Source organism: Grammomys surdaster, unplaced genomic scaffold, assembly GCF_004785775.1.
Source record: "Grammomys surdaster isolate TR1022 unplaced genomic scaffold, NIH_TR_1.0 125739, whole genome shotgun sequence".
NCBI lineage: Eukaryota > Metazoa > Chordata > Mammalia > Rodentia > Muridae > Grammomys > Grammomys surdaster.
This window is the reverse complement of record NW_021620571.1, coordinates 1,259,781-1,285,517: the sequence shown is the minus strand read 5'-3', so window position 1 is coordinate 1,285,517 and position 25,737 is coordinate 1,259,781. Positions and strand designations below refer to the sequence as shown.

The 25,737-nt window shown below is 46.8% G+C and overlaps 1 protein-coding gene across 1 annotated transcript in view; it reads right to left on the bottom strand.

Annotated features, from left to right (window-relative positions):
- Positions 1-3,622: 3,622 nt before the first annotated feature.
- Fto (FTO alpha-ketoglutarate dependent dioxygenase) overlaps positions 3,623-25,737 on the bottom strand; it is a 348,908-nt gene continuing 326,793 nt past the window's right edge. Inside the window, exon 9 of the mRNA XM_028788217.1 lies at positions 3,623-5,772. Coding sequence (XP_028644050.1) covers positions 5,619-5,772 — 154 coding nt within the window. The 3' untranslated portion in view covers positions 3,623-5,618. The remainder of the gene's footprint in view (positions 5,773-25,737) is intronic.

The following is a 25,737-nucleotide window of genomic DNA, read 5'->3' as shown; positions in this document are numbered from 1 at the left end:
CATTTGAAAGGAAAACAGGGGTCATCTGTGGGGACAGCCATTTTGCCAAGAAGCAAACGGAAGCATATTTATCTTCCCTGAAGTGCCTGAGGTTCTAGGATAATTTGATGAAGAACGGGATGCATCTGTGGCCAGCTTTGGTATTGCCACGGGGTGTATGGAGTCTGAAAAATAAACAAACAAACCAGCAAGAGTAGCTCTTAGCATACTCTTCATGGCTGTTTGGGGACGTGGCTTTGCTGCTGCTGAACCTTTCAGAGCGAGCCACATGTCATTGCATTGCCTGGTCAGAAGCCGGAAATGTTCCCGGTCACTTAGCAACACTCCACATGGGCTTGGGTGCTTATGAGATACCTTCGTTAAGAGGAGGGAATCACAGGAAGAGCTCCCTCTGGCTTAGGATGTATTTAGAAGAGTCAGACAGTCATTTTGATACTGGTATCATGAAGGGAGTGATGGTTGTTGATCCCTGCCCCCCTTTTACTGTTTGCAGAGCTGTGAATGAAACCCAGGGTCCCCATGTGCCAGGCAAGTGCTCTGCCATTGAGGTGCCTCTCCAGCCCCATGGGTGATCTAAATGTGCTACCAAGCAAGATAGTGCCAGATTGGTCCAAGGGCTTGGTTTCGAACCACTGCACTTTTGGGAAAGTATTCCGATAGAGTGGCCTTGTGCTGGTCTAAGGCCAGCACACTACCACCCCTGCAGGCTAAAAACAAAGAGAAAACCCAGGTTGAAAGGCCATCCGTCGTCCTTTGTATCGGAGCCAGGCTAGCCAGTAGCTTTTGTAAAATTGATGAATTTTGTGTAAAGGCAAGTGCAGACAGGCAAACAGATCTGTATCTGCTGTGATCCATTTAGCCCGACACATATGTGCAGGCGAACCGGTTCACCTCAGTTCCTTCAGGACTGACGAAAAAGTAAATGAGGACCAAGTCATGCACTGCACGTCATTGGAAAAGAAGTAGAAGGTCTAGTGGCGGGAGTTAATTAATGCTTCCCTCCCCCCCGAAGCGGACTGACCCTCGTCCTCAGGCATCTGAGTCGATAAACAATTGTTGTACACAGGCCATCCATTAGAAGGTGAGGCAGGACTGTTTTTAAGCAAATCTGAAATTGCCAGGGGTGACCTAATCCTGCTTCGGTAATGGCAGTATGAAGGAGTCATTTTTCATACTATCTCATTTATAAGAAGTTCCAGGCCATCTGCCGAGAAAAAAAATGGAAGCCGTGAAGAGCAAGTGGGATAAATATGTGTTGGTGGTATTCTCTTCTTCTTAAGCAAACTGCAGCTAGCTGCGCTCTCTTTCTTGGTGACTACTGAATATTTTGGTTGGGGTATCATTGATTATAGTAACTGACAGGCACTGAGTGATCACTGAGATACTATGGGGCTCACTGACCATGCATGTCTGCAGTGGTGGGCACACCCGAGAGTTAGTTCACACCTCCATCTTCCCCCACTGTGTCAAGCTCAGAGAGGTCAGCCATTTGTCTGGGTCATAAATTGAGAACCTTGATGTTGGGGAAATGGGTCCATGATCATGGGTACTTCCTGAAGACCTACGTGTGCCACTGTACGTGTACGTGAACCTGCCGGATCTTCACGACCTGCTCAGACCCCAGTCACATCACTACACTTTCCTTTTGGTAGACAGGTGAAAGGGGTAGGTGGCCTTAGGGTGACACGTTCACTACTAGCACAGACCCAGAAAGTCTGTACCCAGAAGCCTCTACTGCCAGTCGTACATCTTGGGAAATCAGATGGGGATGTGTGGAAAGGAAACCAGCTTCTGATGTAGGAAGATTTAGGCTAGATAGCAGAAAGAACCTGTGCTGGCAAGGTTCTGAAGGGAAAGTGAACCATGAGGTAAGAAAAGAGGATGTCAGAGAGGACTATGGATCTGCTTGCTTGGGCCTTGGGAGGACTTTCTACCATGTCACTGTACACACAACAGAAACGGGAACGGGTTCCTCAGCTTCTTCCCGGGACTTGCCAGCATACTCTGGAGTCTATCTGGATCTATGTGGGTATCTCAGGGGAGTGAAAGTATTTCTTTTACTGACAACCCCTGAGATCAGCCCCCCCCCCCAGCCCTGGGTGCTCTGGTCCCCTTTCAGAAGTCATTAGAGCTGCCTGCTTTCTCTCCATCCTCTCCGAGCCGCTGACTCTCCATGGCTCTCCCAGCAGTCTCGGTGGCAGTCATTACAACCCGCCCGCGCCTTCCTCCCTCTTTATGGTTGTCAAATTGATTTCACCACCTCGATACCTATGGCTCCCAATGAAACTTAATTAAAAATACCATTTAATCACAGAGTAACAAAGGCAAACTGGATAAACGGCATTACCACTTCAGCGCCTTTTAATCCACGCCGCTCCGCTCCATCTGAACCTGTTTGGATGAGAATTGCCTTTTCAAATCAGAATCCCCTTGTCTTCCATGCGCTGGCCTCTGACAGATCCACAGAATAAACAGTATTTAGCGTGGCATGGATCCAAATATATGCAATTTGCCCAATGGTAAAATCGGCCTTAACTAGAGCAGGCAAAAAAAAAAAAAAAAAAAAAAAGTTGCATTGGAAAATACCTTCCCTGGAAACACACACAAAGCGTTCACCCTGGCATTAGGCAGGGCTCATGCAATCTCTCTTCTGGCACCCCTCCATTCACTCAGTGATGGATTTAGAAGCTTATTACTAAAACTGTGTCACAAGCCATGCCATGACCCCACTTCTTTTTGTCTAGAAAACTCTGTCAGGCAGGAGGCTGCTGGTTAGAGCAGGCATGGATGGGCTGTTTTGGGTGCTACTTGGCGTGGACTCCGTACCCTGGGGGTGGCTGCTTGCGTCCTTTCCACCACATGGAATTTCTGGTTGCCATGATTCTCCCTGGAAGTGAGTCTGTTCCTCCCCGTGACCCTTGGGATCCAGGCATTAGTCACAGCGATGGCTGAAAGCATAAAAATATCTCATCGAGCAGTCCCTACCTTCCCCTGTAGGAAATCCTCCATGCTGTCCAGGGAACACGGCTTCCATTTCTGCTCTATGAGGGATGGTAGGACTCTCCTGGCTTTCTCTGCCTGGGCCACCAAACCCCTCTCCTTTATATTTTTGAGTCACCTATTGTCAGCGTCTTTGTGACTGCTATCCCTTCTTCTGGCAAGGTCTTCCCTCCCGCCCCTGGAGAATCTACCAGTTCTCTTCTGTTACTGGTCCCAAGTTCCCTTCCAGGCCTACGTAGTTGCTTCCACTCCAAGCACAAGCATCTACAATGATCTTGCCACAGTTTCTCGACCATCTCCCGATGACAGTATAGATCCCTAAGCGGTCATTCTGTATACCCTGGCAGACAGAGATTGGCAGTAGTATCTAACCTAGGACTCCCTAGAGTGCTGGAGAAAGGCAGACCCACTGCTGGAGTCTGGAGAGAGAAAGGCCCAGAGCCCCCCAACACCCAGGGTAATGCATCTTTTAGAGCACTTTTCTCAAGTGATCTGTAACCTGTCAGCCATGAAAGGCCGGTAGGAATGCGGGTAGGTACAACTGGAGGATTGAGAACCTCCTTCACCCACCCAGCAAGGCCAGCCCCACACTGCCGTGCAGGGAGAAAAGTGCAGACACTCCTTGGCTTCTCATCTGGTAATTCTTTATTGTGTATGAACAGATGCACACAGTACGGCAGTACAAGCAGACCATGGACACAGTTCAGTGGGAGACACACGGACTGAGCACTCGATGCTACTGCTTTCTACTACAGGATGTCAGCAAGCAGGTTTAGAAAGCGCTGCTGGGGAGCAGGCTTACAAAATGGTGACAGGGAGCAGCAGGGTCACAGCAGAGCACAGAGGTCACAGACACTGCCAAGCCACTGCCATGCGACTATGGAAACCCAGGGCCTCACAGGTATCCTGGCTTCTAAAGAGAATGTAGACATTTTTATTTTATGTGGAATCTCCTGATTTTTAATTTTGGCACCCAATGAAACTGAACAAAGAAGAAATATCATGGGGCCTAATAAACCACAGAGCCAGATGGCTGGGGCTGGGGGTGATGGGACAGCCTGTGACATATGAAGCCACCAGTACCCTTACTTAGAACATTCCATTTTACCCTGTGAGAATGTACCTCACCTCTCTACTGATGAGGAAGTTCTGGCTCAGAGACAGAAGGGAACAAATCAAGGTCTGAGAGCCTTGGGTCCCTGCACCAGAAAATCCTAGGTGCTTGTGGAGTGTAGCTTCTGTGGCTAACTCTAGGCAAGAGGGCACCTTAAATGGCATCCTGGCTCTGCAAAAAACACTACTGTTTTGTGCCCTTTCAAATGCAGGTCTCGGCCAATACAAGAAAATCATGGGCTAACTGTTGTTAATATTTCAGTCACCAAAAGGCTTCAGGTCAGCAGAGAAAGATGTGGGCCAAACAAGACACAGACAGCAAGGGACTGCAGACTGGGGGAGGAAGATGGCTTCTTCAGGTTAGCTCATATAACGACCCTGGTACGTATCAGATATTTAGTGGTATGCTAGAAATTACTCTAGGTCTGTAGCTCGGTCATATCACGTCATTGTCATGTTAGGAGTTGGTACTTTTGGCATCTCCCACCATACAGATGAGAAAACTGAGACCCAAGGACACGCAGAGGTCACAGAGTGAGGAAGGGGGGTGTCTTAAACTTGGCACTTTGAAATCAGAGTGCAGGCTTAACATCTGTCCATGGTCTCTCTGATGCACTCTTGTCACTGGGTTGGGAACTGAGTCCTTCACACCTGCCATCAGTGCCTATGAGTGGGGGGGTTCTAGGAAAACACTAACGCCACAGAATAGTGTCCATAGGGCTGGGCTCTGTCAGTGGATCAGGGAAACCCCATAAAGACAGGGGGTGGCTGTTTCCTTTGTAGCTCCTTCCTTTTCCTGTGTGCAGTGGTGCATAGGGCTCACAGCCCCTTCCCTCGAAGAGGAGGGAAGAGGTGACTGAGGTGATTGCCTTTCACTGCTTTTCTCCATGTCTTAGCCGCTACAGAAAACTGGACGAATGAATGCCAACTCATATGTGTGAAACACAAAACCATCTGTATGTACTGTGTAAACCGGCAGTCACCAGCACACACCAAGGCAACTGAAGAATGGAGTTTTAACTACAACTGAGCTGAATTTATGTCCGTGCAGTCACGGTGAGCCGCTGGCTGCCATCTTGGATGGTCTAACCACTAGAAGCCATGGTGAGAAGCTGGGATGGATGTCTCTAGTTCTGTCATCCCATGGCTAGGTCTAGTTCCCGTCTCTGAGGTAGCTAGCCAAAGGGGAAAGCAGGTGAGGCTTGTCACAGGCTTAGCTCATCCCTGTTGCTGCCTTGGGGACAAAGGAGCTCCCAAGGGGGAAAAATGAGTGAAGAATATTTGGGGGGGGGGGGAAGGGGTGCTCTAATGTAACACCAAATCAGACTAAACACAGTAACTTTTCAACATTTCAGTATCTGTGGACTTTGTTCTCTAGCTGTTTGGATTTGGAACCCAGGTCCTACAACCTCGGGGTTGAGAGGAATCTACACTACCCAGGTCCAAGGTTTGGGGAGGAAAGCCAAGAATATCTTTTCCTTCTCCACCTAAGACTTGTACTTCCTCTAGGATCTCGCTTCCAGAAGCTGGCCTCTGAGCTCGGAAACCACGTCTGTGAGGTCAAAGGGCAGGGGCATGGAAGGGTCATCCTTCTCCCAGTATGGCCGGCAGTCTGGTTTCTGCTGTGCTGGTAAACTCCGGATGATTCGTGACTGGCACCTAGAAGAAGGAGAGAAGACAGTTAGTCCACTGGGGAGGTACTGGAAGCTCCAGGCTTCTGGAAAATGTGCGGAACGGCACTGGCAAGTGCACAAGAGTCCCTGTGAAGGCGAGCGTGAGGCAGGAGCAGGGCTGTGAGGCAGACAGCACACACTTCTGAGAGAAATCCGCCTCTCTGAGTGCTAGAGCTTCAAGTTTTTCCAATTCCCAGATTTGTATTATCTCCAGTGGCTTCAGGAAAGCCAATCACCAGGGAAATTGAGTTACTCTGCCTTTAAAATGGTGAATTATTTTTTCATTATCTCAACAGTTATTTAAAGTGTGTGATTAAGCCATTATCAGATTTAAATGTTTGTGGGATTTCGATGTATTACTAGATTACTGGGAAAGATTAAATTGAATTTACTGCATTAAAACGTCCAAGAATAGATTAAACAATATTACAGACCAGGATTGACTTTGGAGATCCTGGAGATTTACAAGTGTCCCAGCTTGCTGGGCTCAGAGAAAAGGCACTCCAAGGAGAGAGAGGTTTATAAGGGTATATGCAAATGGAGGTTAATGATCATTTCCACTGATGAATAGGTGGAGAAACTTCCACAAAATTAAATTAAGAGGCTAGCAAGAGTTAGTCCCCAAGGAAAACACTTAAATCACGGTTTTTATTAAATGGATTATTCATCAATAGTAGAGAAATTAATTATCATATGCAGCTAAATTATAGCCTGGTAGGAAAAAGTTGGGGTAACATCCTCACATCTCTGAGGCGCCACCCTCTTGGAGAGTTGAGCGCATCTAAAATTGGGCTTGGGAAATGCTATGGCTTCAGCTCCAGTTATCTGAAAAATGAGGGTCCTAGAAAAAAAGACAAGGGTGTAATAAGTAATGAATGATTTCTTACAGGCAGAGCGCACGCACCAAACCTGTGTTTCCAACAGCTGTGCGGGTGTCCCATCCCTGCCCTCCCCCTCAATGTCAGTTGAAGAGTGGCCACGCCCACTCCAAGTCCTAAGACTGGGTAAGATCCTCAAGGAAAGCTGTGTCTTCTCTAGGGGATTATTAATGGTGAGGAGACTCCCAGGGGAAAGCAGACTTCAGCTTTACACCTATTTTCGCATGTGGTTAATTGCTATACCGGCATCCTATGCACTCAGTCCGTCGTACATTACACGTAACATTCCAATATATCTTCTGCTCTCTGCATCAGACCCTGATAATAGCGTCTGTTAACATGCACTAAGTACTATTATGTAGCACACCACTTCATAAATAATAAGATTAGCTGACCTCGGGGGCCCCAAGAAGAGTAATGTGTTTAAACGTTCTCATTATTTATTTAAAACAAGAATGAAAGCAACAGGAGCAGATTCTGACAATCCTCTTAGCATAAATAGTCAACTGTTTGTGCTGATAAGCGCACTGGTGTGGAGGGGCAGAGGGCATGCTCTGTAGCCTACTTCACAATGGGTGCTGGAGACTACGTCGCTGGCTGTCACCCTTCTCAGGGTGCATCTCTGCAGCTCCTGTGACAGTCTCTAAATCACTTGAAAAAGACGAGGGGGAGTTAATATTCAAGAGAAGCTGCGACTAATTACAAAGGGACCCAGCAAAGCTTTTTAAATTGTACTTTCTCTCGGCCTCAGAATCACAGAGTAATGCTCAATTTACTGGGTAGGGAAAGTTATTCCAAATTGAGCATTTCAATCTCACAGTGGATAAATTATCCGTGCACATATTATCCTGCTTGGCAGATTAAAGGGCTGTGATAAGTGTCGATCCACCTAGAATATCATAAGGTTTGTAAAAAGTCAATAGAGATGCTTTCTCAGCTGTCAAATGGTTTTGCCTCCTCGCTTTGAGAAAGTATTAAAAATCTTCAGACCCATGGCGAAGCTGTGTGCACACTGGCCTGTGCAAGCATCCCAAGGCCAATGGCGGTGCTTCTGGGCAAGCTGCTTCCCAGTTTGCTGCCACTGTTCTCACCAAGGATGCCTGGTGAGGGACCCACCTGGTTTCATACAGACCCTGGCAGGCTTGGAGCTGTGTGTGTGTGTGTGTGTGTGTGTGTGTGTGTGTGTATTTACATAGCCACTGACTTCATATGGGTAGGGATAAGAACCTTTGTTGAGTTTCTCCGAGATTTTAAGATTGCTGTAAAATTCTTCTCTCAGTGGCCAGCAAGAGGGCTAAGCAGGGTTTCATGTTTGAGCGGGACACCTGGCCCACCCCCCAGCTACAGTCTGGTTCAGGGTTACAGCAGACTGTGGAAGGGTTGAGGATGATCTGGGGGCTTCTGCCCTTTCAGCTGCTACTGTGGTTCTCGCTCACATCAATCCTGTTTGCTGGGGTTACAGTGTCCCTAGGCGAGGCAGTAGGGAGATGGCAGCATCATGGGTCACAGTGGGTCCTCCGGAAACAATGCTTCTGGGGGACACATCATCTGGGCAGTGCTTTATCTTATGGAGCTGTGGACTCCTGTCTGTCTAGTGGTGATGACAGAAATAAGTAGCAGTGGGCCAGGATTCCTGCTATCTATCCCCTGGTTTTCAGTTACCCACAGTCAACCAATGGAGAATTCTAGAAACCTTTGTGAGTTTTAAGTTGTGCGAGACTTTTGAGCAGTGTGATGAAGTCCCTTGCCCCAGCCAGGATGTGAGTTACCCCTGTCCCTCGGAACCATGCAAGTACACTGTACAAGCGACCTGGCCCACACTGTCATGATCTGGAGTCAGAGGGTAGACAATCCTCATGACATGATATCAGAAGGTCCACAGCGGCCTGAGGCTGCACCAAAGCATCATGGCAGTGTCACCCACATCAGCCCGGCTCGTCGCTGTAAAGACCTCACAGCACCTCGAGGCCTCAGGGTGACGGAGGGGGACAACTCAAATTCATCTCATTTCTATTGCATCTCCTATTAAAATGTTTCTGTTTTATTAGTTACTGGTGCTCATCTTTTTCTGTGCCTATGTTTAAATTAACTTTATCCTAGGCATATATGCCCAGAAAAATTGCTGTTGTTGTTATTATTATTAGCCATTAATTCAGGCATGCCTGAGGAATCTGGGGAAATATTCCCTAGGTTCGTTCGTTCTCTCTCTCTCTCTCTCTCTCTCTCTCTCTCTCTCTCTCTCTCTCTTTCTCTCTCTCTCTCCCCCCCCTCCCCCTCCCCCTCCCTCTCTCTCTCTCCTTCTCTGTGTGTGTGTGTGTGTTTGCAATCACACATGCACATAGAGTAATGACACTCTGACTTTGGTTTGCTGTGATTAAATTAATGAACAGAGATAGTGTTTGGAAGACCACCCAGCTCACAGCTCAGTAACTATTAAATATCACCACCACTATCATTACTGCTACCACAAGTGCCACTGAGGGACAAGAGATGCCATTAGAGTCCTGCATGTTACAGTGTGGCTCTCTCCTCCTTCCAAAATCCCTCAGTGGCGGCCTCTGGACGGGTTCTCTAGGGGGAAGCTCAGCAGTCCTGGCATAGTTCTTTGTGACTTGAGTCAAACAGCCTGTGGCTTACCCAGTCAAGCTGCTGCAAGTTTCCAGTGGCTGGCTACAAGGCACAGACTTGGAAGGACCAGTACTACCAGCCAACACTAAAGAAGGGTTCTGGTTCAGGCCCCTTGAGTGGTGGCTGCTTCGAGTGGACTTGCCACTCACAGGAACCCATGCTGGGTTGTTTCTCAGCATGTATACCCTTTATCTTACAGTCCCTTGCAAAAGGGGGGACTCTGTGTGCCTTAAGACGTGTTTTAGAGATGCCAAGCATGGTGATGTGATTAGCACCTTCTCTCAGTGACAGGGGATGGTTACGAGAGGCATGAAACTCAATCTGGACAAAACCAGAATCGAGGTCTGAAGCAGCGGCTGAGGGAAAATTCTCTTTTGCTCTGTGCAGCCCTGACCTTCCGTGGTCACTTTCCTTCCCTGCCATCAGAGGCAGGGTTCTAAACCATATTGTCTGGTGGAGAAGGCTCACAGGACACTGCACACTGCACATTCTCAAAACTTGATTGTCTGACTTAGGGATTTTGTTACTTGCAACCCAAAGAATCTGCTGATGCCAGACACTCTTCTCGCCTCAGCCACTGCTCACATCTGCACGACTCTACCATGCATCACATTGCTGCTGATTCTCTGCAGCCTGCACGCCAACAATCTGCGTTTGAAGTTAGGAACTTAAGGGCTTTTGCTAGGAAATAAACCAGTTTTCATGGCCAGAGCCAGATGATCTTTCCAGACCATCTAAAAGATCCTACCCAACTTAGGGTTCTTCCAGCTCTTACTGTCTGTAGCTACCCAGCATGGAGGCCACAGCTTCCAACATCCATTCTCATATCTTAAGGGGACAACTCCACTTTTGGATGTTTCTGGAGTTAGCAAGTAAACATGGATCTACTTAAAAAATTCTGCTCCTCTATTGAAACGCTTCAAGGGAATGAAAAAACTCATAAACAAACAAAACAATCCCCTGCCCTAATCTACAAGCCCTCTTTCCCAAATTCCCCTGGCTTCCACTCAAGTGACTCAATGGACCACCCTTGGGGATTTTTGCTGTTTAGGATGGTTCTCCCTCAATGACCTAGTGAGAGAGTAGGATTCTGGCTGGTCCAGAGGTCCTGCAGCCCTCACCCTGAGGTATAACTCACTGATTTCCCCCAGGGCTTCACTCACAGCTGGACGATCAAGATGGCAGCTACATTAGTGAACATTGGCCACCGTGCTAAAATTAACCACTTTAGCTAAAGTGTGTGTTAATTATGGGTATGCAAGCAGTCAATAAAGGTTAATGCAAAAGCCAGAGGATAAATTTCTTCCCTTATCGTCTCACTTCACAGACTAAATGACCAACATTATACTTTGTGTTTTTAATCAATAGGTTTTACAGTAATGTGCTGGCCATTGATTTTAAGAAAACACATATGGTCATCCTCCTTGTCCCTAAATTTTGCAACAAATAGAGGAGGGCAGGTAACATTTCCGACACTCTCCAGACAATGATAAAGTTCAGGACAAACGGTTTCTGCTAATAGACTCAGGAAGATGGACAAGCTAAAGAAACAGACGAACTTCATGGAGAAGTACTATCAAACACAAGCCAAGAAGAGACAAGAAAAATGAGCCACCAAACGAGAGTTCTTTACTGGGAAAGAGGAAAGCAAGCACCGAGGAAAATAACTACAGTCTGATGTTTGGAACTCCAGTACACAGTGCTGTGGTCCCCCACCCCACAGCGTCCTTGCAGAGAGCTGGGAGAGATAGGAGGAGCTGGTGTCCAGATTCCTATTTGTATGAGGCTTGTCTTATCCTAGGTTAACCAGAGGCAGGCAGAAGTTGAGTAGGCCCAGACCCTGAGCAAAAGTTGGCTGCCCTTTGTATTACATTCTGTCTTTATCATGGATTTCTATTTCGATCAAAATGGACGCTGTTCATCAGCTACTTAGCTATTCTTGCCAAACTGAGGTCTATAGGAGATTTCAAACCGTGTGTGTGTGTGTATGTGTGTGTGTATTTGTGTTGGGGGTGGGAGGGATGAACTTTTTTTTTTCTTATTTTTAGGAATCTTGCTATAACAAATGACCGAACAACCTCACTTTTCTTTCTTTCATCCTCAGGACTTTGAAGTTCTTACTGGTGTTATCTACAAAAATACCTGTTTATCCTTCAAGTGCGGTATGCCCTGTCTCATTATAGCCTCCGGGTGACCTTGAGAACATATCTCAAATTCCTGGGTTTCTCGGCTGTTCCATGAAGTGCACGGTCCTCCACGCTGCTGGGCTACGTGGAGCTGAGATCAAGGCCCTCCACAGTACGGAAAGTACACACAAATGCAATCACGCCAGCATACCAACCTCCTACAAGGCACACAGCCTAGTTCTAAAACGCTGATAATGCAGTGTTATCCAGGAAGGCTCTTAGCACTTGGACATCTTTTTAAAAAGTAATTGATGCTTCAAAAAGTGAGACAAGTTTAAACTAGTAACTTTACCAGAAAATCTCTGACGACTAATGAAGTGGGGTTTTCACCTACAATGAGGAGAATGGTCACTCTGGCTAAAGTTAGCTGGGGGACCGCTCTAGGACCCCAGCCAAGTCCAAATCCATTCTCTCAAGTCCATACCAGCCTCAAGGCTTATGGGGCCTCAGGGAAGACGCACTGGGGAGAGCCCCGCTAACCCACAAAGCCCAGGTATCTGGAGCAATATAAAGAACGCAGGAACTAGTGACTGAAGGAGTCATGGCTTTCTTATAGGCCTGAGGCTTCCAAGGAGTTGGAGATCAGCATGGCTGTGAAAATACCTGTCTGACTCAGTGTCTCTGGGCAGCGAGAGTCCACACATCTGCCACAGAGTGATGCGGTGTTTCTATCCAGCATGGCTGCATGGTCCCTGCACATGCACAGTTTAAGGGATTTATCCATGTTGTCCACCTTAAAACCACTACTTAAAATCTGACATCGGGCCACTTCATTGTATTGTTTCCAGGCCCCACTGTGTTTTGTTTCTGTTTGCTTCAGTGGTGAGCATGTGTGCAGGCAGGGATACAGTGATCTCAGCCTTAGGGTGCCATGGTGCTTGTAGAGAGAATATCTTGTGTATGGTATGGATGCATCACCTATCAATTAAAAAACCTATGGCCTATAGGAAAGGGTAGAATAGAAGGTGGGACATCAGGAGGCAAAAAGAATTCTGGGATAGAGCTAGGCATAGGGGATTCGCCAGGGAAGATGTGACGAGACAGACACGTGGTACCTGAGCACAGGTAACCAATCACATGGAAGAATGTAGATTAGAGTAAATGGGTTATAGTAAGTTATGATCTAGTCAGAGAAGAGCCTAGCTATATGGCCAGGGTATTTGTAAATATATTTTGAATCTGAATCTTATTTCTGAGAGCATGGGGTACTCAGGACCAAACATTTACAGATACTGGCATGTCTCTGAGTCTAGCATGAAGAAGAAAAAGCAAGAGGATTCTGAGTTCAAAGCTAGCCTGAGTTACTGAGACTCTCTCTTTCATATATATGTATATGTACACATATGCCTATGTATTCGTGTACTTAAGCATATGTATATATATATATATATATATATATATATATATGTGTGTGTATTATATATGTATATTTATATGTATGTGGATACATATATGTATGTATGTATGTATGTATGTATACACAGATACTTTATACACATATACCCAAACACACACTTAGTCTTGGCACTCCAAATCCTCTTTGTAGAGTTCTGTTACTGCTATTATGACATTATGGACAATGCCTACACATGATGAGCTACCCTATGTTCCAGCCACTATGATGGTCTGCTTTGTAAAGGTGGTCTTATTTATTATGCTTTGGAAAGATGATCTTACATACTAGCATGACAGTCTTGAATAACTCATTTATCTGACACAGAAGTGGCTCCTAACTGAATTTCAGAGAATTTCATGGCTTTTCACCCTCTCCCTCTGGGTTGTCACTTCAGTGTTTTCAGATCTGTAAAGCCAACATATGTCCGAGGGAGGAACCTCGCTGGCCGCCTTTCTTTCTTCCAGCTCTGCATACCTTTTTAGTAGTCAATACTTTTTAAACATAGCCACTTGAAGCTAGGCCTAAATCCTAGTTGTATATAGACTACATTTGGACCTCACAAAGGAGGAATCTAATGATCAAGGCTGTATGGATGCCTTTAAAAAGGCTCTAAAACACCAAATATACAAAAAAATACTTTTGAATACCAAAACCACTTTTGAATACCAAGATGATGCCTCGAACACCAAGCAGTCATTGCCTGAGGGACGGCTAGGCTGCTCAGCACCGACAGTGCTGTCTGGAGGGAGGGTATGGATTACTGATGGTTCTGTTCTGTCAATGGCTGAAGGTAGTGACTGGGAAGAACCAGCTTCTGGAACTGGATTGTGTTCTCCACATTTCCTTGAGACTCAAAAGGCATTTCCTGTATATGTTTTCAGAGGTCCCAAATCTTTTCTCCAGATTTGATGGTGACCCATAATTTGTCTGAAAAATAACAGTAACCCTACATCCTCCAGTAACTATAAGCGGCAAGCTTTGGAATATGAAGCAAACACACAAAGGCGTGTGTGTAGAAGGCAAGATTTCAGAGGTATGCTGTTGGAAGGGTAAGGGACTGGATCATGAGAGTGAAGACCCAACTGATGAATTAAACCAGTGATGGATTCCCAATTGCAAGAACCATCGGCTCACTGGAGGTGTGCCACTGAAGGCTATGTCCTGTCCCTAGCCCCTTGCTCTGCCTCTCAGCTTCCTGTCAATCATGAGGTGAGCAGTCTGTTACATCATGTTCCTGCTGCCATGATGTCTGCCTCACTACAGGCCAGATTGGGTAGGGCTAGCCAAGCACAGGCAGACACCTCTGAAACCATGAGCCAAGGTGCATCTTTTTCACTATACACTTGTTTATCGGAGTATGCACAGCAAGATTCTTGCTTTGCTTTTAAAGGAGAGAGCAATGAGCTTTTCAATGTTGGGATTCTAAGAAGAGACTTTCTTAGCTAAGGGCTTCTGGTCATCCTGGATGATGGAGCTGGGGCAGAGAGAGAAAGGGGCTCATACAGTGTGGCCAGATCAGGAGGTAAAGAGATGGGATGCAAGAGCTTCCTGCCATTTTAAGGCAGGGACATTTCCTAGTCATGATAATGGCCCGAAGGCATCTCCACTCTCTTTGCAGGGGCCTAGAGGAGTGTCATACCCTCCTTCTATGGCTAATGTCGAACTGCCTCGGCCAGAGCTCTGCCCCATCCCTACTCTAGGTGATTACACTACACAGTCTTCACAGCACCCCCTGCTCCTGCTGCTCTAAAAATGGCCCTCAGAGGTTTACTGGGGTTTTGTTGCCACGAGAGATCGTGCCACTGTTACTTCAGTGACAACTTTTAGACCAAAGGAACAGCAGAAACTCTACTGAAAACATAAAGGGCTGCTAGTACTAATACATGCTGTGTACAGGTACCTTGCACATTTTCTTTTCGAGTTTTTTGTCCTCAAGAAGGAACTGAAGCCCAGAAGATTAACAAATCAATCCAAGATTCTATAGCCAAGCATATGATAGAGTCTGGATTCAAAGCCAGAATTGTCTGACTCCAAATCTTATATTCTTTGTACTATTCTAAAATGCAGACAATGAAAGAATCCCTTGGGTGTCTTATTAAAAAAGAGTTTCCCAAGGACATAAGCCCCAAGTCATACTCTCCAGAAGAGAGTCCCAGGAATCTTAATTTTTATAAGTGATTTCTAGGAACAGGCTATTCAGGACAAACACTGCACCATGTAAACCTGCCCCAAAGGACCCCAAAGATACCAAGGCAGGGATGTAAGGGGCGATGACATAGGATGTCTTTGTGTTCACACAGAATATTGAATTCATCTCATTACAGAGGAAATCAGAGACAGGGTAGCTTTTGTAGATATGCAACTGGGCTTGGTAAGCAGACAACTGGTGACCTTCCAGGGTTCAGAGTATCCAACAGGCCTCCCAAGGTCCTTCCCCCACCTTCAGGGATGCTGGCAGGCTCACAGAACCACTTAATACGTGAGACCGCCTGGCCCACCTCTCGGGTGTAAATCCGGGAGGCAGAAGGTTGAGAATAATTTTATCCCAGGTTCATTTGTCGGCTTGTCAGTCGCATAATGATGGTGATGAATGGGCTACCTTGACGGCGAACATTTAGGAGCTGCTGACCTTTGATCTCTGGTCACATGATAGGGTCACCTGAAACCTGCATGACTTCTACCTGCCCAAGGGTAACAATATAAAGGTCAAATGGGTTGGCGGTTCTATGTATCAAGTCTGAGGCAACTTGGTTGGAAGCTTTAAGAGAGGCCGGGTTGGGTTCCCCAGCACACAAAGCTATGGACGCGCTGCAGAAATGTGCTCGACAAAAGATATACAATTTCAAAGCAGGCTGGAATAGCTTTCCTTGCAAGGGAATAGAATGAACTCATTATTTTTAAAGGGCAACAATGAAAACAAACACTTTGGAAGAAAATATATTCTGCCAGTGACTCAGCCGTTGGGAGGGAAAGCACACGGGCATATGACTTAATGAGTGTTATTAATGCCGTACCTGCAGTGGCAGAAGGTCCAATCGGATGCAATTACTGGAACAAAATCCCCACTGGGTCCGATCAAGCCCTGCTTTCAGCCATAAAATACGGTCTCTCCACTGTCCTCTGTCAGCACAGCACCCCACAAAGGGCTGTGATCGACAAAAGATAACCCTTTCCAATTTCATGACTTTCCTGCTGCTTGAAACCTAAGTCAAGATTGCAAGGGACAGTCTCAAACTTCAGAAAGGTTCTATAATAACTTAGGGCCAGAAATTCAAGTCAGTGTGGTTTTTAGATGAACTTATAACATTTCAAAAAAAAAATTTTCTTCCTGCAAACCTAAGGATTTGCAAATCTTTGGAAATCTTAGGATTTTACAAATCTTTGGAAAACTTCCATTTAGTCAGAATCAGATAATAGCTATCACATGGGTAATAAACATAGTTATAAAAATAAAAGCCAGAGAGTCAATGCCATTGATTTCCCAAACCTAGAAATTACATACCCTGGGCAAGAAGCAGATGTCAGAGAAAAATCTGACTTACACAGAGGGTCTAGTTTTTACAAAGGCTGCCTGCAAAGTCAGAGCCGGACAGACAGACAGACACTGGAGCATAATCCATTCATTCTCTGGAGAGGTAAGCCAAGGAAAGAGCAATGGCTTACTGAATGGAAGCCCAGCTGTTCTGACTTAGGGATGAGCGCGGGAGTTGCAAGCTGTGAAGAACAGTCTGAGTTGGTGGCTCCCCCATTTGCTCACCTGTCCGTCCATCTCCACAGCACTGCTACCTTCAAAAAGACTTCTGAGTAGCCTGCTTACCTGGGGTTTGGACTGAGAAGCGCCCACCCACGTCCATTTTAACCCTATATGGAACTTGAGGCCCAAGAACATCTCAGAGGGCCACGGTGCTTGCTGAAGGAAGCTCTGGATCACCTAACACTAAGTGCTGAGCTACAGGCTACATTCAGACTCCAGAGAAGATGGGGAGGGCTCAAGAGAGAGGTGCCTGCTCCCTGAGGGCCTACCAGACTTCTGGTGTGGATTCACACTTTGCATGGACTTAGCAGGTAATAAAAGTCAAAATCCTCCTGGGCATGTTGGTGAGTACCTGTGATTCTGGGCCTTGTGAGGAAAGGGGGAAGAGGAATAAGAGTTTGAGGTCAGCCTGGGCTACAAAGCCAACATTCCTACTACGGTCCAGAAGACCCTTCTCCATTTCCTGTTAACGTGTCTCCAATTCTCTGGTTTTCTCTCTTCCCATTGGTTTGTGTGAGCTTTTGGCTCCAAACACACTGGGTTTTTTTTTTTTTTTGTTCTTCCTTTGGCAGGCCAAGAACATGCTCAGGGTATTAGTATGTTATTTCTTCCACGCAGAACTCCTGTCTCCACCGTCAATGGTGCTAGCCTGCCCTCTTCTCCTCCGAGTTATCTGACTGTTTTGCTCACGGCTATAGTCTCAGGCCTGGAGTAGACTTGAAGACCTGGGAACTCACTAAGAGCTGAAACCCCTTGTTCTTGAAGTACACGGGTGAGATGACTCTCCCTGGTGCAGGGCTCTAACAGCAGCAATGGAGAACATGTGACACGCTGAATGAGGTGGTAATAATAATAATGTCGTTACTACCCGCAAACAAGAGAGATGTGGTGGGGAGGACATGGGTCTGAGACTCCAGGACATTGCTCTATCACTACTTGACCCTGTGTGGCTCATCTCTGTGATGAGGGGTTAGGTGAGAGACCCCTAAGACTCTCCCCAGCTCACAGCAAAGATCCGCACACACTATCTCTCACCACTAGGATAGCACAGAGTTGTTATCTCAACTTTAGAGACAATCAACTGGGGACCTCGCTCCAGATCACAAGGCCAGTATGTCACACAGACAGGAGCTTGGTTCACTTTTCATTCCAGCATTTTTCTCTTGTGGTATAACTGGAAGTACCACCAGCCACAGTCATTGTGATTTGAAAGCCATATTTGCACACAGGTTCTAGTTTTCTCAGAGGTAATATATGTGTAGGGAAGTCTCCGCTGTACCACTAGCCAGAGCCTAAGCTGTCAGTGCATTTGCAGGCTGGAGAGAATTACTCCTTTGCAGGGACCTTTGTGGTTGTTGATATAGCTCTGTAGCTCTTATGAAGAAGAGAAGCCCAGAGCACAGCAGGAATGAACTCAGTGTTCCTCTATGGCCTCTGCATCAAGTCCCACCCTGACTTCTCTCTAAGATGGAGTGTGACAGGGAAGTGTAAGCTGAAATGGACCTCTTTTTCTCCTAATTTTGTTTTGGGTCAGAATGTTAATCTCAGCAATAGAAAGCAACCTAGAACAAGCAGTAAACTAGATAAGGGTCCCAGTTTTGTGGTCCCTGCATTGGCTGCTCACAAGAGGGTCTAGGAATTATTATGGTTAAAGAAGATGAAAGCTCATCACTCAAGAAGTCCAGGGTGGGGTGGGTCCCAGGAAGACAGTCCACATATTTACAGGACCCTGCTGTTAATTCTATGCTCTCTGCTCTGCCACCTTTCTTGAGGTGAGTGCCTTTCTTGAGGCTCAGTGTGTTCCAGCCACCACACCATAGTCCCAGGAAGGAAGGAGAAAGGGAAGAGAGTGGAATATCCTCCTCTTCATCGTTCAGAGATAGCCAGCCTACAAGGGAGGATGGAAAGTGGCTGCCATGTCCCTTTCTTTCCTATTGAAACTGAGATTCTACAGTAGAGGAGGAGAGAGGGCAGGAGGAGGAACCAGGGCTTTTTCTGCAATGGTCTGTGAGCCAACAAATAGGAAGACAGAGTGTTTGCAGAGACAAGCGCTCTGAGGCTGTTAGGTGGCTGTATGAAGAAAAGGGCAAACAGGAAGATGTGGGAGGCATCGGCCGGGCAGCTTTGGAGGGTACTTTCCTGAGGAAGAGAATAAGTTAGGTCATGCTGGCTGGAGGAGTGTGAGTAGAGGGCTGAAGATGGGGTCAGTGAAGCCCAGGGTCTCAGAGGCCACCGTGAAGACTCAGCTGTTCCTAAGTGAGGGCTGAACTGCTGGAGGGTTTTACATGGAAGGGCAACAAGGCCTTCACCCCAGTGCTTTGCAGAATACCTCCATGAGAAGAAGCTTCTATGCTTGCCCCTCACATAGAACTGGAAAAACTTGAAGAGGATCTTCCGTGAGTCACATGGCTCCCAGCACCTGCTCTGGAGCTGAGAGGGAGGCTAGACTCCGAGCCTTCCTGTGCCCACACTGTTCATGAATTGTCTGCCCCCTTTGTACTTGGACAGAAGAGACAGGCCAAAGCCTCCTGTGATCCTGAGTCCCCACTCCAGAGCTCTGCTCACATCAGTTTGTGGTGATATTGCTTTTCTTTTCTGTGTTGTGGATTCGGGCTAAGGAAGAGGCCCAGCCTTCTATGCCAGAGCCAGCTTCAGAGCCAGAACTGGGCTGGTTTGAAAAATGACTTGGCTTGCAAAGTACTTTTACAAAGAGAGCAGACTGAATTTTAAGATGCCTAACTGAGGTTTTTATGTGTGCCTGGGGACACTATCTATAAACAGAGTTTTCTGAAACCTTGGGAAGAAAGGAAACTGCCAGAGAGATGGCCTTAGGGGAGTACTGGAGTCCTCAAACCTTTGGCTAACTGGGCAGATGGCCTGTTCTCTGGTTTGGTCCCTGGGAGGGAAAGGCAAGGGATTCAAGGCATTAGGTTTTCTTCTCATCATGCTCCCTGGCTAGGGTGGGTTCTTCAGGGCCCTGGGCACTTGAGCCTGTAGTTCCTTCACTGTTCAGGGGTGACCTCATTCTCCTAGGACCAGCATTTGCTTGCTTGTGAGGTGACCCTCAGGAGGGCACTTAAGTAGCATTGTCTCAACTGTCAAGCCGAGACAGCACATCTAGTAAATACTGAAGGGCTGACCACCTCAGCTCATAGCCCCTGGCTCCGGGAAGAAGGTTCCCCCCTCACGACAAGTGAGCAAGGCCATGTCCTTGCCATGATGTCTGGTAGTGATGAGGGGTGAGGTGGATGACAGACTCTTTGCACAGACACCCAGAGGCCCTTACTGTGGAGCCTAGGCACCTTCTCATTTGCCCAAATCCAGAAGGTCATAAGGAATCAAAGGATGACATCTGCTGGAGCAGTGTGTCATTAGAGAGGAGTCTGGGAACAGGAGGCCATTACAAGCCACCTTCCAGCTTCTGAAAACCGGGCGATTAGCAGAGAAACTGCTTCTTTCCAAGCAGGGCAGGAGCCGGGCAGTTGGGAATGGCCAGGGCTGGGCGGTGAGTCAGGCCAGCACAGTGAGGCCTGATTAGCTGTTGTGACCTCCTGCCCTGGGCCTGGCCTGTTGGGGAGCCAGGCTTCTCTGCAGACTGCTAAGTTGCAATTTATACTTTTTGGAAGAACATTCTGCAGTTGAGAACACCTGGGAGTTCGCTCAGCCTACCTCACCGCGGCCTATTATGCATCCTCTGCTGCCTCGCTCATTTCAATCGCTCTTTCTGTGAGCTGACTGCCTCAGAGATGCCTATTGCCCAGAGGTGCCTGGCAGTAAGTTCCAAGGCTAGGCTTTGGACACACCACCAGCAAGTAGCTTGCCTGTGAAGCATGAATGAAGAGAAGCCAGAAAGGTAGTCCTTCCAAAATGGCTTTTGCTCTGGCCTTCAAGCAATGCCACAAATATTATTATTAATTCACTTTTTTTGTTTTTGGTTTTTTCCCCCCCAATTTTGTGGAAAAAAAATATACACACACTTTAAAGTACAATGGCTAATATGGAGATAAGACAGAATGCACTGTTTCCTGAGTGAGGAAGACCGGTGAGCTCTCCCCAGGGTGGGAAGAAGAGGCAGAGTTCTGGACAGTTGTATGTGTGCCTTCTGGGAAAGATTCATTTGGAAGAGCAGCAGATATGCCCTGCACAGGATTTAATTGGTTCTAAGATGGTCTCCTGGAAGTGCCTGGGAACTGTGGTCACTAACTCTTTTAAAATGATTTATAAAGTTCGTTTCCAGGAGCGAGGTCTTTGGGCAGTGGGCCTGTGAATTATTTCTCCATTGTGGGTAGAGAGTGAGGACCGGGAACACACCACCAGAAGAATCTGAAGAGACTCTCCCTAGAAAGGAGGGACTTCTCATTTTTCAGTGAGGTAATTTCTGACAGCCATGCTTGCTCTTCCTGACTTCAAATTTAATAGAACCTCTGTCCTTAGGAGTTAATCTCATCTGTGGGTCCCTTGGCTTACGGTGATGTTAACAGACTGGATGTGACAGAGTCCGAGACCAGGATCCTGCTGGCCTTCCCAGTTTCCATGTGCTGTCTGAGAATCTACTCTGTGCCAGGGGGCCATGTCAGTGGATTCTACTGACATTGGTATGGTTAGCATTCCACCTTACAGATGGAAACACTGAGTGGGTACCAGAAACTCTGGTAGCTTAGGCAAGTTACATACCCACCCCAGAGTGCATGCTGCGAATCACTACCTTCCAATGTTACTGAGTTACTCTGAAGTTCTAAATCTAATGACATAAAGAGAGTGTAGGAACACAAAACAGTGTCCCTCTAGACCATCTGTTTCCCATGGTAGCTACCTCTAAGATGCACTGACTGCTGCTTCTTAGTTGACCAACTGTGGGTACTACATGAAGCTCCCTCTCCCTTAGTCCACGCATGTGCGGATGGTGTCTGTCTGTGGTAACTAGCTCTTAAGAACCGTGACTGCAGCCAAACACTAATTGGAGCTTGGGGAATCCTGTGGAAGAAGGGAGAAGGAGGATTGTAGGAGCCAGAGGGGTCAAGGACACTGCAAGAAAACGCAGAGAATCAACTAACCTGGGCTCACGGGGGCTGAGAGACTGAACTGGCAAACAAGGAGCCTGCGTGGGACTGACCCAGGCCCTGTGCATATATTTAACAGTCATGCAGCTTGGTCTTTGTGTGGAGCTCTGAGTAGTGGGAGCAGGGCTGTGTCTGACTCTGTTGTTTGCCTCCGGGACCCTTTTCTCCTCCTGCATTACCTTGTCTAGCCTGAAGAGGAAAAGAGGTGTCTAGTCTTACTGTAACTTGGTATATCATGGCTGGGTGATATGCATGAGGCCTGCCCTTTTCTGAAGAGTAATGGAAGAAGGCTGGATGGGGGGTGGGAAGAGGAGAAATTTGGTCAGGAGGTAAAATTTAATTATATATATAATATATATTGTACATAACAATTATATAGTAATATATATATATCTCAAGTAAATATACATAGAGGGGAGAGGCAACTGTTGTAATAGAGGGAGAGCTGGTAGAACGTTTTCAGTCACTTCCTTAACTGTCTTTGTAACTTCAAATCATATGCTTATGTTATCTTTAGTTTTGCTTCCCCTGAGCCTGGGCCTCCCCAGAAGTCTTCTCTCCTCAGAGAACCCTTTCTGGAAACGCCCTCAGAGGCTCAGAGTCGTGTCTAGGTCCCCTGAAGCTAACACTCGAGATTGGCTTTGTTGAAACGGCGCTCTGATCCATCAACGTGCACAGTCTTTGGTGACGTCTAATTGATCTGTATTTTCCCTCCGCTAACTTTTTTGTTCGATATTGACTAGTTGACTCGAGCCTACCATCCTCTGGTTGTTTCCTTTCCTCACTGTACCACTGATAGCCTCTGGCCTTCATGAAAGACTGTTAACCCAGCCTGGAGACGATTCCTAAAACTAAAATTAACTGGTATGAACTGTCTTTAAAAGCATTCTATACTCTTTGATTTGAACTCACTTGGGTTGGAAGATTCCACTCTCTACTTCTGTAAGATCACAGGATCTGGTTATGTGTGCACTTTGTCTCTTGAACTAAGTCGGAGGTGCAGGGGTTAGAGCAGTGGAATCTCCAATTGGATCTAAGACGTCCAACTAAGGGATGATACTCAAGACCTCAAACAAAAAGCTGCGCATGGGATTGAACTCTCCAGATTTCTAGCAAGAGGCGGAGGCATGGTTGTGTTGGCCACATGTATATATCGTTGATTGGCAAGTCACCCTTCCTACAAACCGCCAGCACCTCTCTGGAATGTGGGTGCTAGCAGATAAGGTGGTATGTGGAGGAACACTCACTCTATGGTTAAGGCATTCCAAGTGACAACTGCAGTTCAGGGGACACAGTGCAATGTACAACAACAGTGCATGTAAGAAGAAACTCTATAATGACCAGGGCACCTCTGGTAGCACAATGTTCACCGTCAAGATCCACTGCCGGCCGAGTTTGAAATGTCTATTTCCTTGTGGGCACTAAGATACAAAGTACCTCACGACCACAGCTCACCTAGAATGCTCACCTAGGCTCTGAGGCTCTGACCTCAGCCTCTAGTATTCTCGCTGGGAACAAGTATTTTGAACTATGAGGTTCGTACAAACATGGTCAGCATGTCAGTTAGTCTTACCAAACGGTCTCGGCTCCAAACACATACTAGGAGCCTGCAAAATTTGACTTGAAACCAGTGCCCACTGCTGAGAGAACAGTATTAATTGCAGGATACCCACAGAATGGATTCCCTGGCAACAGTAAAATAGGCCGGCAGAGGGAGGGAGGGAGGGTGGGGAAGATATTGATCTGCTCTGGCATAGAAAGATTTCCAAACACAAGATGATTGCTAATTAAAACAACAACAACCACCAAACCAAAAAACCAAAAACCAAAACCAAAAACAACCCGGACACTAATGTTATCAGCAAAAACAGCCACTCCCTTGCCTACGGGTCCATGCACATCTCCAGATGCAGGGCGTAACACCGAGGAGAGCAGGGGTGAGAGTGGGGTGAGCTCTGGCCAAAGAGGACTCTGCTCTTATCTACAGAGCTTAATGCTTTCTTTGATGAGGGAATGGATTTGTTCACTATGCTGTGTGGCTGGGACCAGTGGAAGAGGCAAGCAGCTGGAGGAAGCGGCTCTCCTCAGCTCAGGATGCTCGGCAGTTGTTGGAGGTCATAAAGCCTTTGGTCTCCAGTTCCTCACTCTCTGACTCAATTCTGGAAACCCTGTGAGGACTAACTTCCTGATCTGGACAGATGAACTCGGTAAAATAAGTCTTTTGCATCACGAGAGAGATTTCTCCACAGCACTCTTTGTTAGCTTTAATAAAGACAGGCTCCTTGGAGGGCTGGAGGGGAGATTTATTTTGAAAGTCTACTTTGTGTCTCTAAACTTCTATTGATGAGACCTGGGCTCAGCCTGGGAAACGGTAAACGGGCTAGGAAGGACCGGCTTCTAATCCTGAACGCTGTGCACAACTTCTCTGCCCTCTTCACGCCTGTTAAGAAAACTTGTCAAAACAAAGCTGGCAAGTGGAAACAGATGTTATTTTTTTTTCCCTACCAAAATGCTCTCAGGAATAGTTCTGTCTCTTTTCTGAGTTAACTGTATGAACGGCTTCTCCTTGTCCTCTGTGAAGCCTCTAGCATGTTTCTTGGGCCCCCCTGGGCATACATGCTCAAAAGGGTCTGGTCACGGAGGCCTAAAGTTCCCTTGACCCCTGAGGACAGGACAAGGCCTGGGGCTCTCAGTCCATACTCTGCCTGGAGCAGCCTACACAAGCAAAGTGGGCACATTCTTAGCTGGCCTCCCAAAAGGCCAATGACGGCTCTCTGCCGACTCTGTCTTGCCCTTCCCTAAGTGGCCTCCTCTAGGATGCTGAGGGGCTTGGGGCTACAGGCCTCAGCCTTTGCAGTTCACAGCCCCTCCCCCAAGTCTTCGCTTTTAGGCACCTTTGTTGCTAAAGGCATTTACTCTAATTCCATTTGACTTCAATTGTGTCCAAATTACTGTAAAAAGGAAGAAGACAACACGCTGTAAATATGAAGAGAGACAGAAAATCATTGAGAATCCTGCCTTTATGAATATTTGATGAGGAGAGGTTAGATCCATAGCTGGTAAATTATAAGAAATTATGTCCGTCATGTGACTCTGTCAGCAGGGGTTAATACAAATGGTGTGGGCCTTAGTTGGGATGACAATGCAGATTAGAAAAGATTTGCCCTGTCCCCACTGCCGCAGTCCCCTTTTCTTCTACTATTGGTGTAAAACAGTCGATCATTAGGATTGTGCAACAGAGCACTTGACTTGTTTCCTCAGTCCGTCACTACATTCTCACAATGTATTTTTCATCTCTGCTAATCTTGCCCTTAATTGTGTGGTTGCTGTGGGCAGGATCCAATTATTAACTCTTTTGATCCTTCGGTGGCGGCCCTGCTTGGAGCTAGCCGACGAGACGTACGCCGGGCAGCCAGCCTGCATTTCTCTGCCGTTGGATGCATGGATCTTGTGGTTCATTTAGTGTAAGCAGAAAAAAAAAAAATGGTCATTTTTCTCAAATAACAGCTCTAGCCAAGTGTGAAATTGTATATAATTGTGTTATAGGATCCTGCTTGGGTTAAAGGGCTTCTTGGAGCTTCCATTATGAACCTGATTTCTCAGGTATTTATGATTTGCTTTCAGTTTTAAGAAATCTGAATTAGACCTGACGTGTTCTGCCTGGAGGCTTATTGTTGTTGTTACTTTGCAAAGGGGATTAAAGTGGCCATCCTGGATCGTTTGCACTGATGGCCAGTGCAGTCAACTTGATAAACGGCAGTGAGAACTCCAATGCACGGGCGTCTTGGTGCCCCCAACAAGGCTGGGGGAGCTTTGGAAGTGGATGCTGGTGAGAATCCAGCTTCTGAAGAAAGGTGAGCGGGCCAGTGAGATGACTCAGCTGGCAAAGTCGCTTGTCACCCAGCCTGATGACTCCACACAGTCGATGGAAAAAACTGACGGCCATACATGTGCCTTATAGAATATGCACCGATCCTTACACCCTACCCTACTAAACAAACAAACAAACAAACAAACAGACAGACAGACAAACAGACAAACAAAGAAAT